Source organism: Rhodamnia argentea, chromosome 1 (genome assembly GCF_020921035.1).
Source record: "Rhodamnia argentea isolate NSW1041297 chromosome 1, ASM2092103v1, whole genome shotgun sequence".
In the NCBI taxonomy this organism is placed as follows: Eukaryota; Viridiplantae; Streptophyta; class Magnoliopsida; order Myrtales; family Myrtaceae; genus Rhodamnia; species Rhodamnia argentea.
The window spans coordinates 28,437,326-28,454,035 of NC_063150.1; the positions used below are offsets into that span (position 1 = coordinate 28,437,326).

Genomic DNA, 16,710 nt, shown 5'->3' on the forward strand with positions numbered 1-16,710 from the left:
AGCTTTGTAGGTGAATTTTGATTGGCGCTTGCTTGTTGTTTACAATGGCAACATGAGAGAGATGTGATTTTTTTTTTTTTTTTTGGTAGATTAGGGTTAGTAGTATGGTGAGGACATTTTAGGGACAAAATGAAAATTTCGTCAATGAAATTATAATTTGAACCACGTCGTGAATAAATTTTTTGGTATGCAATGTTACATCCTAACGCAAATCCATTGAAAAACTATTTGCCCCACTATTTGCAGGTAAATTCTTTCGGCAAGTACTGTACTTTGGGCCCTAACTCGAGTGACCCAATGCCCGAAACAATAGATGCATGCTGGCCGTTCATGCGCTTTGGCAATCTTTCTGAGTGATTTTGTTCGCGAGTTGCCGACATGATTAGCTGGCTGGGGTCGCCTGACCCCATGAATTTTCCCTCGCTCTCACACATTAATCCCTTTCATGCGCTTTGGCAATCTTTCTAAGTGATTTCGCTCGCGAGTTGTCAACATGATCGGCCGACCATGAATTCTCCCTCGCTCTTGCACATCAATCCACTTCAGTCGTTTCCCATTTCTTCAGATCAGATAAAAACAAAGCCACTCCATTTCTTCTTTACGTCCTTCCCCGACGTGAGCACGCGAGCATCCTCGTACAGCCACGAAAGAAGACCCATGTGAAACAATGACCAATCATCGCCGTCGTGGGGACGAGGGAGCCTTTTTCGTAGTAGGGGTTGGCAGACTAATCGCCGGAGAATTTGTTCCACGTGTGATGTGGTACAAACCTCCTACTTGACGCCCCGCAATCGACGTCGCCACCGGCCCACCAGCGGCGGCCGAGCAAGCCACGTGATGCATGAACCTGAGGGGTTGGACAAATTTGACCAACGCGTCGCGCGTGGCCGGACGCTTCCCAGCCGAGAGAGGAGCCCGCGCCGCGCCCTGATGATTCGGAACCTCCGGCTGACCTTCCCGAGCAGTTTGGCAAATCGCATCTTCGTAACTAACCTTCATGCTCCAAATTCAGTTCCGGCATCCTGTCTTTTGAGCGGGACATGCAAATCACTCCGCAACAACAGTTGATTCCAGCCTATCGTAGAAATCAACGGGAGAACGACGTTAACTCTCGATCGGTTTGTGCACGGAAGGTCAATCCCGAATTCAAAAATTCTTTAGGATGATAATTATCGCATGCTTGAAATCCTAACACAAATCATCTCGACAAAATTCTTGGTTTTATCAATCCTTCCGACCTCCACACTTCACCATGACATCATAAAATCTCGTTTTTGACTATGACGGCGGTTGTATCAACTTTCCCATAGAATTACATACATACATAGAAATTAAAGACCCCGTTAGAATCAAAGTATTGATAATTACTGATTTATTTTCGCTTGCTCTTAATTTATATGGGAGCACGAAGTCTTCAAGTGCTCTAATGATTCAAAGTTATACGGCGCTGGTTCAGAGGGCAATTCCACTTGTTTTTTTTTGTCTTCTCTAGAATTTTCATTCGATTGAAAATTTTTCGAGGACAAAAATACAATTATGCTACATCTTTGTGAGAACAAACGTCAATAATCATTCACCATATCCACGATAGATCGATTGAATATGATAAATAAAGAAGAAGAAAAAAATATGTATTGATCAAAATCATTTATGATGTAACATAATTGTGATATGATGTGTTTGACGTGACATTTTCGAGCAAAGAGCTTTAGAAATCCAGTACCTTGTGTACATAGCATAATCAAATTGAGTCCACACGTTTTTTAAAAAGGGGGGGGCGGGGGCCCGCAATCATATTCTCTCGGTGAAAGCTTTCTAACCTTGCCTACATGTCATTTCAAAATTGGTTACTTAGTATTTTTAAATCGAGCTCTTATCATGACTCTTTCGTTACAGAACTTCACCGAACTAATTGAAGGGGTGGAACTGGATTTCACTTTTGGTAAAAGGTTTAGGGCCTTGGCCGAACCAATCAAAATGTTTCGGGCCCAATTGCATTTCGACACGAGGTTTTGGGATTCGTGGATCCAATTTTTCTAGATATCATCTGCCAATAAAACTATCAATTTGTTCTAATCGAATCGCAAGCCCTCAACAAATCCATTTTTCGCTAGACGACGTTGCATACCATGTGCTGTACTATACTACTATCTCATTCTTAACAAGTACATCGCAATTCGGATCGATCACTTTCACGGTTTAGATTTGTCATATTTAAATTCCTAATCTGCTGTAAAATCTCTCGTTTTTGGTGAAATTCACCGTGGCCATGATTGGAGATTTTCCTGTTTGGGCAAAGCCGTTTCCCCCACGGGGATTCTTCGTGCTTTTTTCTTTCTCTGTTTGTCTTTTATTAAAATACTCGACCGAGTTCGTTTCATTTCCCGTCCGCTTGGGAAACCGCAACTTCCGGAGCCCCAATCAGGTGTTCCGCAGCCCCACGGTGCCCGCACCCCAGCTTCCTCCGCGGTCAACGCAAGCGACGCGGCGCGATTGGAGAACCCTCGCGTCAGTCTGCGCCAGCAACGAGCGAGAGCCGTCGATTCGCCTAATCGCGGATGGGCGTCGGCGCACCCGACGACTCCCCAGCATACTGTCACGGTGACCTGTTGAGTTTATCGTTTTGCTGTTAAGACGTAAAGAAAAAACCCAGAAACATCATTGCGAGCAGCGATCAGACAAAGCGCGACGAAGTTGGTCTGTCTGTCTCTCTCTCTCTCTCTCTTGAGTGTGTTTAGCTTTTTCAATTTTTCGTTTTGGGACCTAATCACTGATCAGCTTCTTCTGCGATGATGATCAACAACATGGCCGCTCCGATTCTCTTTTCGTTCTACATTTCCGTGTGAAATCAGGTGATTGATGACCCTTTTGCGTTTTCTTTTATCTTCCCTTTGAGGTTCTGTTTCCTGTCGTTGATTAAATTTGATTCTTGTTCAGAGATTGTTGCGATTCAGGACTTTGGAAGTTCTTAGCGAAGTGGAGGGAGGAGAGAGAGGGGGGAGAGAGCGAGCGCGTGTCGAGTTGTCGATGGAGAACAGTGTGCAGGGGATGCTTGTAGGCTCTGAGATTCATGGGTTCCGCACGTTGCAAGGTAACCGCGTTGGTCGCGTGCTGAATTTTGTTTTGTACGGATGATTATGTGGGTTTATCGAAAATGGTGGAGTGTGGTGTGCCAAAGTTGCCAGCTTTTGTTTGATTGCTTGTGCGTCTGCATGTAAGAGGGAACCAGAAGGGAGCCGTTTTCGCGATTTCTTTGGTTAAGCAAAACTGAAGTATTGATGTTAGGATTTGGTGTGCTTGTGTAACGTATCGTCAGAAATTTCACTCGTGGAAAGCTTTTTTCAATTGGCCTCGCTGCTTGGTTGACTGGCTTCTTTTTAGAGCTACGAGGTTTTGACTCGAGTTCGATGCCATATGGAACAAAGATTCCACAAAGCCGTGATTCGGTAATAAGTAGTGGCATTGTGGTTTTGAATGTGGAGTTGATGAGGTATGGTTTCGAGTTAACTGGATTTGTAGAGCCCTAGTCAGTGTGGTGAGATGCAGCAATTTCAGAATGCGATGTTCAAGAATGAGCAACTAGCAGCTGTTGTGATGGTCAGTATCTGGGAATAATTTTGCACATTATAGACCTTAGGAGCATGAAAAGGCCATAGTGATTATGTCCAATCGGATCAAGTGTTTTACTCGTGTTGTTGGAAGTTAGACTAGCATGATCGAGCTCTTGTAATCCCATTTGCAGTGTTCTCCCTGTCACTAGACTGAATGCTGCTTAAATGATCATTCCTGAGAGATAGTGTGAATTAACTCGAAATTTCTTACTGCTTGGCATGCCTGTTTTCCTAAGCTTTTACTATGGGCAGACTTGGAAGTTGACAACATCAGGGAGGAAGCCAGGACGAGATGGCTTCGGCCGAACGAAATCCACGCTATGCTTTGTAATTACAAGTACTTCAGCATACATGTCAAGCCAGTGAACCTGCCTAAAAGTAACCATCTTGTCTTATTTCTTTAGTAGTATCAAATTGAGTTTCCTGTTGACTGTGTGCTACCTTTTTTCTCCGAACATCGCAATGTACATAGTCTTTGCTTATGTATAAGATCAACTTGCACTATCTGTACAGATCTACTTCAACTTATAAACTGCCAATTTCATGATCTGGTGAGAGTTAGCTCTTATACGCCTTCAGAAGCTTTTTCAAATCCGCATGCATTTCTTGTGAGTCCAACTAAATGTTGAAACATGGGATTGGGAAAAAGTGTCCTAGTTATAGACAGATGACGGGACTCAGGTTCTTTCAAGTTATTCTCTCGGTCATGTAGGTGTAACCAAGACCAAGGGTCAACTTCCCTTGCTATATGTATTCTCCCTACATAGCATTTCATTTACCCAAAGAAAGAAGAAATCCCAGGAAGATGCAGAATTATATTGCCTTTGGCTTCATCGGAATTTGCAGTTTTACCAGCTTCTCATAGATCAAAACGTGTTTCACCATGTCGCCTTGTTGTTCTCCATGTTATGTAACAGGTGGAACCATTGTATTGTTTGATCGTAAAATGCTTAGGAACTTCAGGAAAGATGGTCATAACTGGAAGAAGAAAAAAGACGGGAAGACTGTTAAAGAGGCACATGAACATCTAAAGGTGTGTCTTCTTTTTTATATTTCTTGAGTGTAGGCAACTTCATTGCAAGTGGCTGCTCTCCTGACTCCGTAGATGTTAAATTTATCTTGATGGGTTTGGCTGTTATGAAAATAAGGCTTTGAATGCTATCTGAGGGGAGGCAAGCAAACGTATTGGGAAAGCCTTAGATGATTTGAAAATAGATATATGAAGGAGATCTAAAGACATGAAAATGATTTTCTTGAAGACACTGCTGTTCTCTCCTCAAATTAAGTTGCTTAAAAAATGCTAAGGACTAATGATTTGAAAATAGATAGATGAAGGAGATCTAAGGAGATAAAAATGATTTTCTTGAAGACACTATTGTTTTCCCCTGAAATTAAGTTGCTTAGAACATGCTAATGACTTTCTATAATTGCCTGAGGTCATGTCAAGGAAATTCACCTGATTTCAACCCTTGCAATCACTCTTTTTTGGACCAATCCATGCCATCACTTATTCATTGTGTTTCTCTTCATCATCATTTTTTTTTTTTTTTAAGTTTTTTTAATTTTTACGTATTAGTTTTTTTATTGTGGTTTCCAGATCCCTTTTCATGCTGCTTTTACATTTCATTTCCAGGTCGGTAATGAAGAAAGGATCCATGTGTATTATGCACATGGCGAAGATAACCCGACGTTTGTTCGTAGGTGTTACTGGTTGCTTGATAAGTATGTATTTTCCTGGTATACTTAGATCAACAATCTGCATGTGCTACTCCTGTATCTTTTTGTAATATATAATAGGCTGCTTTGCTCTTTCTTTTATACATTGAAATGATCGCGCACCTAATCGCGTATGAACTAGCCATTGGTATCTTGCCTTTTCTTTTCAGGACATTAGAGCATGTAGTCCTTGTTCATTATCGCGAGACACAAGAGGTTGGTTTTCATATCTCATTAGTCATATTGGCTCGGTTGAATGTTCTTCTTAGTTGTCACTCAGTCAGGTATCTTCACTGGTGCACTAAATTCTGTAGCATGGTGACTATAGATATCGTGACTGCAGGAACCCTGCAGAAACTCCTTAGACATTTAGACTCTTTGACAAGGGCTCATATCTTGGAGTTTGGGTTGGTAAAATCATCTTCCGTAAAGTTTTTAACGGAAGGGATATGTGCTCGTGAGGCTTATCTTTTCTTGTAACTTGCAGCTTTGCCTTCTTTTTAGATTTGCTTACTTTGTGTTTCTCTTACTTCATATGCTAAAAGAGCCTCTGTCGTGCTACCAAGAGTGGAGATCAAGCTCTCACTCACATGATGGCCTCCCTGTATGGACGAGTTTATAAGTACAGGCGACATCAAAACTAACAGGGCAAGGTCTTATGTAGAAACTGTGAAAAAAATGCGAGAAAACACTTTTACCTGAGTTTCATTTGGTTCCATACCTTTAGTCCTCTTTTCTCCTAATTAAGACTTAGCTTTACTATGGTCACAATTATGTGATTATCGCTGTGGTTAGCAGCGATGTTACTGAGAGGAAAGGCAATTGGATTTTGGGTTAGCTAACTGTTTGTCATCAAGCTTTTTGAATTCTTTCAAAGTCATCCTATTAGAATGGCTTCTTCATTATCCCCTTGAAAGCAGCACTATGTTCTAAACCTGCATTGGTCTTTGTTGAATTATTATACAGTCACAAGGTTCTCCTGCAACACCTGTAAATTCACATTCTAGCTCAGCCTCTGATCCTTCTGCTCCGTGGATTTTGTCTGAAGAACTTGATTCTGGGGCTAATCAAGCTTATTACTCTGCAGAAAAAGAACATGCAGGTGACTACCCTCAAAGTTAATCAATTTGAAACATGTGGATTTTAGCTGTGTCATCAGTTCCATTTTGTTTGGTAGTGCAAAAGGGAATTATATGATGGCAAAGTGAAGGGACTACAAATTCTTTGAAGAGTATATTACTCAGGATTTGTGGATTGTTCTTCCTTTATACTCGATGAGTGGTCATAGTGGTTAATTACTTCATGCCAACAAAGAAAATAGACTACTCTGTCTCTCATGCTCCTATTCGTTGCTGCATATTCAACAGAGCCTGGCAATACTTTGACCGTCAGAAATCATGAAATGAGGCTTCATGAGATTAACACTCTTGAATGGGATGAGCTTGTGGCAGATGATCCAAATAAGTCAAGTGCATCTAAAGAAGGTAACGGACTGGACTTTTCTAATTAAATTAAATGGCATAATGGTTTGCAGTTTGGAAATTACTGACGGTTCTGATTTCTGCTTTAGTTCCAGACAGAATTTTGGGCTTTGAACCACCAAATGCGGCAGAGTCTGTTAATATCAATAATGTAAGCCTCCATAAGAGCTGCTTGTTGGAATTACTGCAATAGCATCAAGATTGTTTTCTTCTTAACGAATACATGCTAAGTTTGTTCTTTTACTTTTTTTTTTTTCAAATGGGTTAAAAAAGGGAACATGCCGATTTAGAGCTCAAAGCATGAATTTAGTATAGCAGAAGCATTCTTTGTTTGGTTACTCGGTGAACAATAAGAGGGACTCCAAGAAATGATGTCATGAATTATTGCTTCTGAAAAACTTTAGTTGCTTGCCTTGTTCTTTTGTTAGCACCTCTGCATCTTTTGAGGGAGTAGGTACACTTCTTCTCTGGAAGAGGATGTCACCCCTTATTAACCTTTGCAGGGTATCCTGTCACCAGAAGTATATCCTCTTGGTAAGCTAAATGAAGCAGCTTCTGCTATGGGAATTGAGGCAAATTCAAATCCAAGTGATTATATACCAGTTAGCAGTCCAGGCTTCTTTGAAAATGATGGTTTGCAAAGTCAGGATAGTTTTGGAAGGTGGATGAACTACATCATGGCTGAAACACCGGACATAGCAAATGATGCAGCACTTGAATCTTCAATTTCTTCGTGTTATTTTGGACCTTCATCTGTAGCAATGAATGATCAACGCTCCTCTCCCGAGATAATATTTAGCATCACTGATGTTGCACCTGCATGGGCCTTTTCAACTGAGAAAACAAAGGTTTTTTATTTCACTGCGATATTTAATATTTTAACTCAGTTTATGCGTTAATTTACTGATACTAAAGTGCTGCTCTTCCTCTAAAATTGAATACGTTAGTTTTTGTATGTAGCAGACTCCTCATAAGTGTGAAAGATGGAAGTATTAGGATGATTGATGCAGTTGTAATTCATCTCATGCAAAGTAACTGCAACTTTTCGTGGTGGTTGTCTATTTATGAATATGCGATTATGTCATAATCCATCTCGTGTAAAGTGACAAAGATAGGAGCTAATGCTAAATGATTACTTTTCTTCTTGACGGGTTTAATGGTCTTGTGAAATAGACTTGAACTTATGTACTTCGAGCCAGGATTGCCAATTGCCTTAATAGTGTTAAGGATCTGATTATCTTTGTTTCTTAACAGTGTCCTAAGATATAAGACATGAGGAAAGGGCACCAAGTAGTTAATGGGAATAGCAAATCGCTTTCTTTTAAATAAATGAGCAAATAGTAGAATTAGAAACCTGGAAAACTGTGGTCTCTGCATACTGCAAGAATGAGCAGCAGATTATTCAGGGAGGTAGTAATTGGTGAAAATTCTAGTAACTTGTGGAAAGTTCTCTTTCCTTTGTTAATGCAATATGGCTGATTCTCCACTCGCTTAAAGAGCTTAGTGAGTGTCCTACAAATATAGGACATTAAAAATCAGTTCTTCATTCATGCGATTTAATTGAACTGGCCAATAATGTTGGTTTTTTCCCCTTCTATCGTATAAGATATGGAATTGTCAGTTTCCTTTATTTTGCTTCCTGTAATTTCCTTTTTAGTGTCAGAGATACCTAAATGTAATTGTTTATGTCACACAATTATTTGACCATGTGGCCCACATATTAGTATTGCATCATACAATTGTTCGCATGAAATGCTCAATTTATTGTTTAAGCTCATGTGTTTGTCCTCACAGATACTAATTACTGGCTTCTTCCATGAGGGATATCTTCAACATTCCAAATCCAACTTGCTTTGTATCTGTGGCGATCTTTTTGTTCCTGCCGAACTTGTTCAAGTTGGAGTTTACCGCTGTTTGGTATCACCACATACTCCTGGTTTTGTGAATCTATATATGAGTTTTGATGGTCATAAACCTATCAGCCAAGCCATCCACTTTGAGTATCGGACTCCATTACATGATCCCGTGCCTTCTAATGAAGACAAGTCAGAGTGGGAGAGGCTCCAACTTCAAATGAGGCTTGCTTTTCTTCTGTTTTCTACTTCTAAGTGTCTTGAAATAGCATCCTCTAAGGCCTCTCCAACTGTCCAAAAAGAGGCAAAGAAGTTTATCCAGAAAACTTCGAACATCTCCAAAGACTGGGCTTATTTGTTAAGCTCAGTTGAAGATGATAAGATGCCACTTCCGCAAGCTAAATCCACTTTGTTCGAACTCATGTTGAAGAACAGACTGAAGGATTGGATATCAGAGAGAGTAATTGCTGGTGGTAAACTGACTGAGTATGATATGCATGGTCAAGGTGTTATACATCTATGTGCAATTCTGGAATACACATGGGCTATCAATCTGTTTGCATTGTCGCGATTGTCATTGGACTTTCGGGACAGGTTTGGTTGGACAGCTCTTCATTGGGCCGCACATTGTGGGAGGTAAGTCATTTTGATTGAGTAATATTGTATTATAGTTAGGACATTAGTCTGCCACATCAGCCATTTGTGGTTTTTCCTGCTTAACTAAGATAGAAATGTACTAGATTGTGTTCTCTCAATTTTAATCGCTTTTATTAGGAAGACATCTAGAGATCAGCAAGTATGTCGTGAATTCTAATTTAATTTAAGCCTCTTGATTGTGAGTTGGTCCAAGAGCAATCTTTGTGAAGTTATATTATTTTGTCAAATCTTATTTCATCCTGTGAAGTTTCATGTAACAGTGAGAAAATGGTTGCAAAGTTGTTGTCTGCTGGGGCAAAGCCAAATTTGGTCACTGACCCTACTTCAGAAAATCCTGCTGGATGCACTGCTGCTGATCTTGCAACAAATAAGGGTTATGATGGCTTAGCTGCTTTTCTTGCGGAGAAAGGTCTTGTACAGCACTTTGAGGATATGAGCATCGCTGGAAATATCAGTGGTTCATTACATAGTAGCTCAAATGACACAGTCAACACTGAGAATCTCTGTGAGGAGGAATTGTATTTGAAGGACACTTTGGCGGCCTATCGAACAGCTGCAGGTGCAGCCGCACGTATACAGACTGCATTCCGGGAGCACTCCTTGAAAGTAAGAACCAAACAAGTTGAGTTTTCGAACCCCGAGGATGAAGCGCGTGATATTGTTGCAGCCCTGAAGATACAACATGCATTCCGCAATTTTGAGTCTCGGAAGAGAATGACGGCTGCTGCACGAATTCAGTATAGGTTCCGCACATGGAAGACGCGTAGAGACTTTCTTAATACGCGTAGACAAGTTATCAAAATTCAGGTGAGCATTTCCCTTTTGTGGTCACTAATTAGGTGGTTAGTGGTAAACCAGTCTAAACCATGTTGTCGATGAGACTGGTCAGTATTCTTTTTTTACTGGACTTCAATGAACTTACTAATTTGAGTTGCGGCTGCCTGCCAAAGATATTGTTTACAATAAACTGCTAATGAATTCTGGATAGCCGATTCTACTAGAGTTTCCCTCATGTAAAATGCCGATCACTTGATAGGTGCTATTCAAATTGGAAAATTAATTTCAGAGAAAATGATGGCTCAAAAAGTCCATTAGCAAAGCCTTTTAGTCTAACAAGAGGGCATTATATTCACTGCTACAATTTTCATATATTAGTTTATCATAGGATCTCAATCACAATAATCTGATTCAGGAGTAAAGAATTAATTCATGAATCCCAGAAGTTTTGACTTACTGCTATACATCTAAGATCCTGACATGAACAAGAAAAAAAGACAGCTTTTTGATTCTGGAAGGCACCTTACAGATGAGCCAAAAGTGGAGCACACCATGTCATGCCTGGTTTATGTTTTTTGTCTCTCCAGCTGCAGCTCCTATAGCCGGACAGTTGACATGATTTGGGGGCAGTATTGTTTTCCTATAACTAAATGCCTTGTTTTAAGATCATGAGTGATGGTCTTCCTTTATGAAATTAATCTGCCGCATCATGCAGGCTGTTTTCCGAGGCTATCAAGTGCGGAGGCAGTATCGAAAAATTCTCTGGTCAGTGGGAGTTCTTGAAAAGGCAATTTTACGCTGGCGGTGGAAGAGGAGAGGTTTCCGGGGGCTTCATGTTGAACCTGCTGAAGCAAATGTAGACCAGAGACAAGCAAGTGATACAGAGGAGGACTTCTTCCGAACAAGCCGAAGACAAGCTGAAGAGCGTCTTGAGCAATCAGTAGTAAAGGTCCAAGCCATGTTCCGATCGAGGAAGGCACAAGAAGACTATCGCAGGATGAAGCTGGCACACAACGCCGCACAGGTAGGTTTTGTGATACTATCAAAATCTGGATCCGTCTTCGGATAATTGACAACTGTGCTTTGTTTATACAGTTAGAATTTCAAGAATTGTTAGATGATGATGATGTCGACATGGAGAGGTGAAGCGGGCTTCATGGGATCTCTCGTCTTTTAAGGATGGAACTGCTATCTAAAGCCGAAGTTAGCACATGAACGTTAAAATGGTTACTTTTATCTTCCGTAGACTTCGCCTGTATATGCTTAGCCGAACGTAGATATGCTACATTGACCCTTTCAAAAATGTTTTTAAAATGGAAGGGCTTGTGGTTTTCGTGTTCATATCTGTCGAGAATTTTGCGTACTCTTTGCATTTGAGTAGGCGAAGCAAGCAGCTACAGTCAAGCAATGTTTTATTATTCACGGCGCCGTGCGTGCAAAGTCTGAATGTCGGTACCATCCTTCCTGGTGAAGCTGTGACCGTATTTCTTGCTAAATTTAGCATTTTAAAAGTGAAGACCTCTTCCTCGCCAATATCGAAGTTCATCTAACCCCATATACGGCATTGGAACTGGCATATGGAACAGCAATTTCATTGGGGAGAACTAGCAAGTGTGATTCTTGCAAATGAACCATGGGAAAGAGGGCAAGAAATTCCTTAATCAACTCTGGCAGATCTCTTGTTTGCGCATGGGCTAATGGCATACTCAACAACCATCTACAATCATCAAAACTGTCACCTTTACAAACTAATGAAATGCTTTCATTTTCCCAATATGCTAGTTCCTTGGCCTTTGCTAAAATGCTTCATCAGGTTTGTAACCCGAAATAAATGAGTCAACTGGATCCTCAAGATTTGACCAAGCAAAATTCCCAACCACCTAAAGCTAGTTTATCTAAAATTACCGTTTCTTTAATTACGGCCAACGCTAAACTCTGTAGGTCACTGCACCAGCATCTCATCTCCAAGGATTTAAACCACGCCAAAGTAGCAGGAACAAGCAGGTGAACAACACGTAATTTTCAACTCCACGATCAAACAGAGGAGGAAAAACTGCGTTGCCGTAGTAACAGCTAGCTCACGATGACGATTTAGTCATTCACAGTTGATTGCAAAACAAAGAACTGTAGATCATGCTGAGCAAGGACACTAAAACCCAGGGGAAAATAAGTATCAAAATTTGCAAGATGAGACTGAAAATCTCACAATTCCAAAATGTTAAGCCAATCCATGTATCATTTGGACTTGCCACCCCTGTTTATCTTTAACTCATTTAAAAAGAATACCAAAAATACCTTTTCTACTTTGACTGTAGCTTCTAAGTGCAGCGTGGTGGAAAAAGTCATACGCTGAGAGCTCCTCTACTGCCCAAATGAAAAATGAAAACTGCCTACTTTATATATTGTGAAAGCCACTTAAATCCATCGCCGTACCCCATCTTACGGACAATGCTACACATAAAAACCTCGATGGGTCGAATGTTGCCATCTGTGAGATTAACCTTCCCCTTGCCGGTTGTGAAGTTGGTCAAACCCAAATGATAGCATAACTCGTCTTCTGAGGCTGCATAAGGGATGTCAATCTTATTCCCTAGCACGAGAAATGGAACATTAGCCAGGGCTTCATCAGAAAGGAGTGCATCCAGCTCCCTCCTTGACTCAGCAAACCTCTCCTTGTCATAGGCATCCACCAGATACACCACAGCATCAACCTGTTTTCAGTAAGAAAGATTTGTAAAGACTTCGGCTATCTTCAACATGCGGCGTCTTACGGAAGTGGCAAATAAAGTTACATTCAAGATGAGAACTTAAGCCAGCAAGAAGACTTGAAGATACACACAGTTGATGGACAACGGCCCTGGGCAGAGCTTTGGTTAACGTAGGGGAAGGGGCAAGAGCCAAATCATAGTAAATCATCCTGGACTGATGATAATGGCACAGATCAAGATGTCTTCTGAGAAAATAAAGGGGGGAAGTAATGCCGATTACAAAGGACAATAACCAAATTTGAATGATGCTAAGACATCTCCTTTCCCCAATTTGAAAGGCGTGAAAAAAAGGCACCACGCTTCCCAAAAAAAGGGAAAATATGACAAAAAGGAAGAAATCCATAATGGAGAGGAAAAACATCGAACTCGATGCTACACTAAATCTCTTTTAGTACCTTTAGGTATTGCTTTCCAAGTTCCAACTAGAATTGCTCATGATAATAAACAGAAATGCCTTTTATTACGAACCTTAGGCATGCTCTGCTACTACTATCATGTGATCGAGTCTCCATATTTTTACTAAACCAGACAAGAATCAAGGACACTGGACAATTTACAATCTAATCTACACAAGATGGACAAAGGTATCGCGAAACAGGCCTGAAGCTGTTGACATTACTGCAAGATAGGAAAGGGCAAGATACTTTTGTGAAAACTAAAATTCCTGACAAAACCCATCTAGTTGTAGATACCAGTACCTAGTGTGCCAATAAGCTGTAGCCTTATGCTACTGAAACATCAAGACACAGACAAATCACGGAAAAACTCGTAATTTCAACTGTGGCCTTATTTCTTCCCTAGTATGAAATTAGCGTGTCCTATTAAATATATTGAGAGACAGAAAAAGACAATGTACGGTTAGTTATTAACAGGGCACCTTCCCCCAAAACTGCAAAAGGTGCCACCAGCTAAACTTTCCCCATCATTTTTTGCCTCCCATGAATCGGATAGACATAATGAATTTTATCCGGGATTATGAAGGCAGAATCTGTAAGACAAAAGTTTGGCAAATTGAGACATGCTTTCTGGCTTATTATATGTTGATCTATGACCACAAGCACGAGAACTCAACTCCAATAGAAAGCAACATGGCAACGACTAGACATGACAGCAAATTGAAGGCAGATATGTGCAACGATCAAAGATTGAGAACCTAGACGAGTTCCTTAGATTCAGAAAACAAAAACAAAATGAGCATGGCCTGATGGGTCTGGTCAAAATAGGAACTTTAAGATGAAAATGAAAGGCACAACAACCATCAGCATCTTATAAATCAAAAAAACGAATTCAGACGCAAATTACCTAATTCCACAAATAGAGCGTTCGAAAAATATCAACCATAACCTTACCAAAAAAAAAAAAAAAAAATATCAACCATATACTCCAATTGACTGAGCCCATTAAGTAGTGAAATAAATTATCGTCATCACCCTTTTTTTTTCTTTTCACACCTTGGCATAGTAATCTTTCCATACTCTCCGAGCAATTTGGTGACCACCCAAGTCAAAAGCCTTGAACTTGATCATCCCAATACTCAGCTCCTCCGATGTCGGATGCTGCGTCGGCTGGTGCTGCACCAATCTCTGAAAACGCCCCCCCAACAAAAACCCACAAACCCCATGCCGAAACCGTCAGAAACAACTCAAAGCCAAAACAAGGACGTCATCACAAACAGTTGGCGAGCGTTCAGATTAACCCGAAACAAAACGAACCTCATCTTTCAACATGTGAAGCAGCGTGGTCTTGCCGGCGTTGTCGAGGCCCAGGAAGAGGATCTTGGCCTCCTTTTGCCATAGACCCAGCGACGCGAGGACTCCGTAGAACCAGTCGAACAGGAACATCGCCGTCGTCTTTCTCGTAGATTCCCCCTACTCGGAGTGTTGAAGTTCTGTTGAATGGCGTCGTTGAAAGAATCGGACGAGGGCGAGACGAGAAGAGGAGACTAGATCCAGCTAAAGATCTAAAATAGTCCGTTCCGCGAAGCACGAGATCATGCGGAGGCAGCGGAGCATTGAGAAAACGGGCAAATTTGTCCGTCAAATAAAAATACAAACACACAAAAAATGAGTAACATGCGGATTTTGTTACTCGAATGGTCAATTTTGCTGGCCCAAAAAGAGTCAATTTTGCACTTGTTTGACTTAGTAAGCACATTCAAATCGCGGATTTAGTTACCCGAATAGTCAATTTTGCATTTGTTTGACTTAGTGAGTAAATTCAAATGTGTGATATCATGATCTCTCGATATCTAAGGCCTACCAAATGGGTTGGCCCGGATCGCATTTAAGTTGGTTCGAAAAATGGCTCGATTCAAATTGATTCATTTCATTCGTGTATTGACTGATTTTTATGTAATAGAATTGAGAAAAGTACATTGAAATTTTTAAAAACTGTCTCAAAATTGCAATTGAGTCCAAAAAATTTTAAAAAGTATAACTAAGTCCTAAAAATTATCACGAATGTGCATTCAAGCTCTAAAAATTTCAAAAAGTACAATCAAATCCTAAAATTTTCAAAATGTGTAATCAATAGAAGGACTTGATTGGATCAATATGACAAGTTTTAGGATTTGATTGTATTTTTTTTGAATTTTTTATGGCTCGAATGTACTTTTCGAATTGGGAATGGAACTTGTAATGACGAAGAAGTGAGAGGTGGTTTGAGTTTGACAAGTCGGGGGTTACGTACAGACTTCGCAGCGGTCTGTTTTACAGGCCACAAAGGCCAACAATCACATCTCTTTGGGCTCAAAGAAGCCCTCAAACTTGGGCGATCTCCTCTAGAGGCCCACGAGGCCATTCTAGTCTTTTCACAGCACTCGAGCTCCTGTCGGCAGCTAGGGTTTCGGATAAAATGGGCACCATAAGGAGAGACAATACCCCACCCACTCTCTCTCTCTCTCTAGCGGCTGAATCAGGACGTTGCAACCCTAGCCTGACCTCGGTAAGCCTTACGCCGTCTCGCTTCGATTCGGTTCGAGTTGTGGCCGATCGGTTTTGGGTCCCTGTTTTGTGCTGATTATTTCGATCTTGAGAGCTGCGAATTTGCTCTGATTCAATTCGTGTGAGCAGAGAGATGGCGAAGTCGAAGAATCACACCGCTCACAACCAGTCCTACAAGGCCCACAAGAACGGCATCAAGAAGCCGAGGAGGCACCGCCACACCTCCACCAAAGGGGTATCATTGCCTCTCTCTCTCTCTCTCTCTCTCTCTCTCTCTCTAGCTTCTCTTTGGTTTCTCATAGTTTAGCTGCTCACTTCGATATTTGCTTTGATGTTTTCAGATGGACCCTAAGTTCCTGAGGAACCAGAGGTACGCCAGGAAGCACAACCAGAAGACGGAAGGTGCATCTGAAGAAGAGTAGATTAGCTTTTCCGCATGAAAAATGGCTTCTTTTGGGGTCGTCGATTACTAGGGTTATGTTTTGTCCTTGACATTATGAAAAAGTTTGATTTTTGATTCGTGATCTTCAGTTTCACTGGGTTACTGTTTGATTGCTATGTGGCGACAACACTCGTTTTTAAGCCGTCTATTATCCATATCTGAATTTCGATTGATGCTCGTGTTGTTGTCCTGATCTTCATAATTAAGCTTTTGAGCCTCATATTGCTCTCTTCCTCTTAGGGGAAGGGAATGTGTGGAGTATTATAGGTGAATGCTTGCTGATTGTGTTAGGGCTGGTCAGTGGGAGTGCCTTGCTTGTTTGCTTATATCTTCTTCATGAGGAATAAGCCTACTTGAATGCTGAAAGTTCGATAAATAGACGTTAGGGCTTTCCAGGATTCTGACAACCTATTACGGGTCAGAAGAGGTGGACAGGGTATGCTTGAGCTCGAGTTCGAGCTCG

The 16,710-nt window shown here is 41.0% G+C and overlaps 3 protein-coding genes and 1 non-coding gene across 7 annotated transcripts; 2 read left to right on the forward strand and 2 right to left on the reverse strand.

The window, feature by feature from the left end:
* Window positions 1–2,374: 2,374 nt before the first annotated feature.
* LOC115747700 (calmodulin-binding transcription activator 5) lies at window positions 2,375–11,404 on the forward strand. 4 transcript variants are annotated; one of them, XM_030683950.2, is made up of 14 exons: window positions 2,375–2,693; window positions 2,853–3,091; window positions 3,864–3,989; window positions 4,529–4,644; window positions 5,245–5,333; window positions 5,498–5,543; window positions 6,294–6,429; window positions 6,695–6,811; window positions 6,898–6,959; window positions 7,312–7,656; window positions 8,603–9,297; window positions 9,579–10,125; window positions 10,811–11,119; window positions 11,191–11,404. In XM_030683950.2, exons 2-14 carry the CDS (start codon window positions 3,028–3,030, stop codon window positions 11,239–11,241), a joined length of 2,703 nt encoding a protein of 900 aa, XP_030539810.1. In that variant the 5' UTR covers window positions 2,375–2,693; window positions 2,853–3,027; the 3' UTR covers window positions 11,242–11,404. The 4 variants fall into 4 exon arrangements, with proteins under 4 accessions (XP_030539810.1, XP_030539811.1, XP_048129258.1 ...); XM_030683951.2 differs by having other exon boundaries at window positions 2,938–3,091; XM_048273301.1 differs by having other exon boundaries at window positions 2,938–3,091; window positions 6,904–6,959.
* A 765-nt stretch (window positions 11,405–12,169) lies between these two features.
* LOC115747827 (GTP-binding protein SAR1A-like) lies at window positions 12,170–14,873 on the reverse strand. The gene is made up of 3 exons (XM_030684130.2): window positions 14,576–14,873; window positions 14,315–14,446; window positions 12,170–12,806 (listed from the first exon to the last, which is right to left on the reverse strand). The coding sequence occupies exons 1-3, from the start codon at window positions 14,702–14,704 to the stop codon at window positions 12,486–12,488; spliced, it is 582 nt and encodes a 193-aa protein (XP_030539990.1). The 5' UTR covers window positions 14,705–14,873; the 3' UTR covers window positions 12,170–12,485.
* LOC115747842 lies at window positions 13,712–13,837 on the reverse strand. The gene has a single exon (XR_004016164.1). It is a non-coding gene; the product is annotated as a small nucleolar RNA snoR83 (small nucleolar RNA).
* An 820-nt stretch (window positions 14,874–15,693) lies between the features above and the next one.
* LOC115747783 (60S ribosomal protein L29-1-like) lies at window positions 15,694–16,417 on the forward strand. Its single transcript, XM_030684070.2, has 3 exons — window positions 15,694–15,806; window positions 15,935–16,040; window positions 16,147–16,417. Exons 2-3 carry the CDS (start codon window positions 15,939–15,941, stop codon window positions 16,225–16,227), a joined length of 183 nt encoding a protein of 60 aa, XP_030539930.1. The 5' UTR covers window positions 15,694–15,806; window positions 15,935–15,938; the 3' UTR covers window positions 16,228–16,417.
* The last annotated feature ends 293 nt before the right edge of the window (window positions 16,418–16,710 follow it).

What these genes read in the sequence shown, in the direction of transcription:
- LOC115747700 (XM_030683950.2), top strand. Translation starts at nt 3,028, where the DNA reads ATGGAGAACAGTGTGCAGGGGATGCTTGTAGGCTCTGAGATTCATGGG. An exon ending in ATTATCGCGAGACACAAGAG is followed by an intron (nt 5,544 to 6,293) that starts GTTGGTTTTCAT and finishes ATTATTATACAG; the next exon opens with TCACAAGGTTCTCCTGCAAC. An exon ending in TGGGCCGCACATTGTGGGAG is followed by an intron (nt 9,298 to 9,578) that starts GTAAGTCATTTT and finishes TTCATGTAACAG; the next exon opens with TGAGAAAATGGTTGCAAAGT.
- LOC115747827 (XM_030684130.2), bottom strand. Translation starts at nt 14,704, where the DNA reads ATGTTCCTGTTCGACTGGTTCTACGGAGTCCTCGCGTCGCTGGGTCTA. An exon ending in TTCACATGTTGAAAGATGAG is followed by an intron (nt 14,447 to 14,575) that starts GTTCGTTTTGTT and finishes GGGCGTTTTCAG; the next exon opens with AGATTGGTGCAGCACCAGCC. An exon ending in GGAAAGATTACTATGCCAAG is followed by an intron (nt 12,807 to 14,314) that starts GTGTGAAAAGAA and finishes TACTGAAAACAG; the next exon opens with GTTGATGCTGTGGTGTATCT.
- LOC115747783 (XM_030684070.2), top strand. Translation starts at nt 15,939, where the DNA reads ATGGCGAAGTCGAAGAATCACACCGCTCACAACCAGTCCTACAAGGCC. An exon ending in GCCACACCTCCACCAAAGGG is followed by an intron (nt 16,041 to 16,146) that starts GTATCATTGCCT and finishes TGATGTTTTCAG; the next exon opens with ATGGACCCTAAGTTCCTGAG.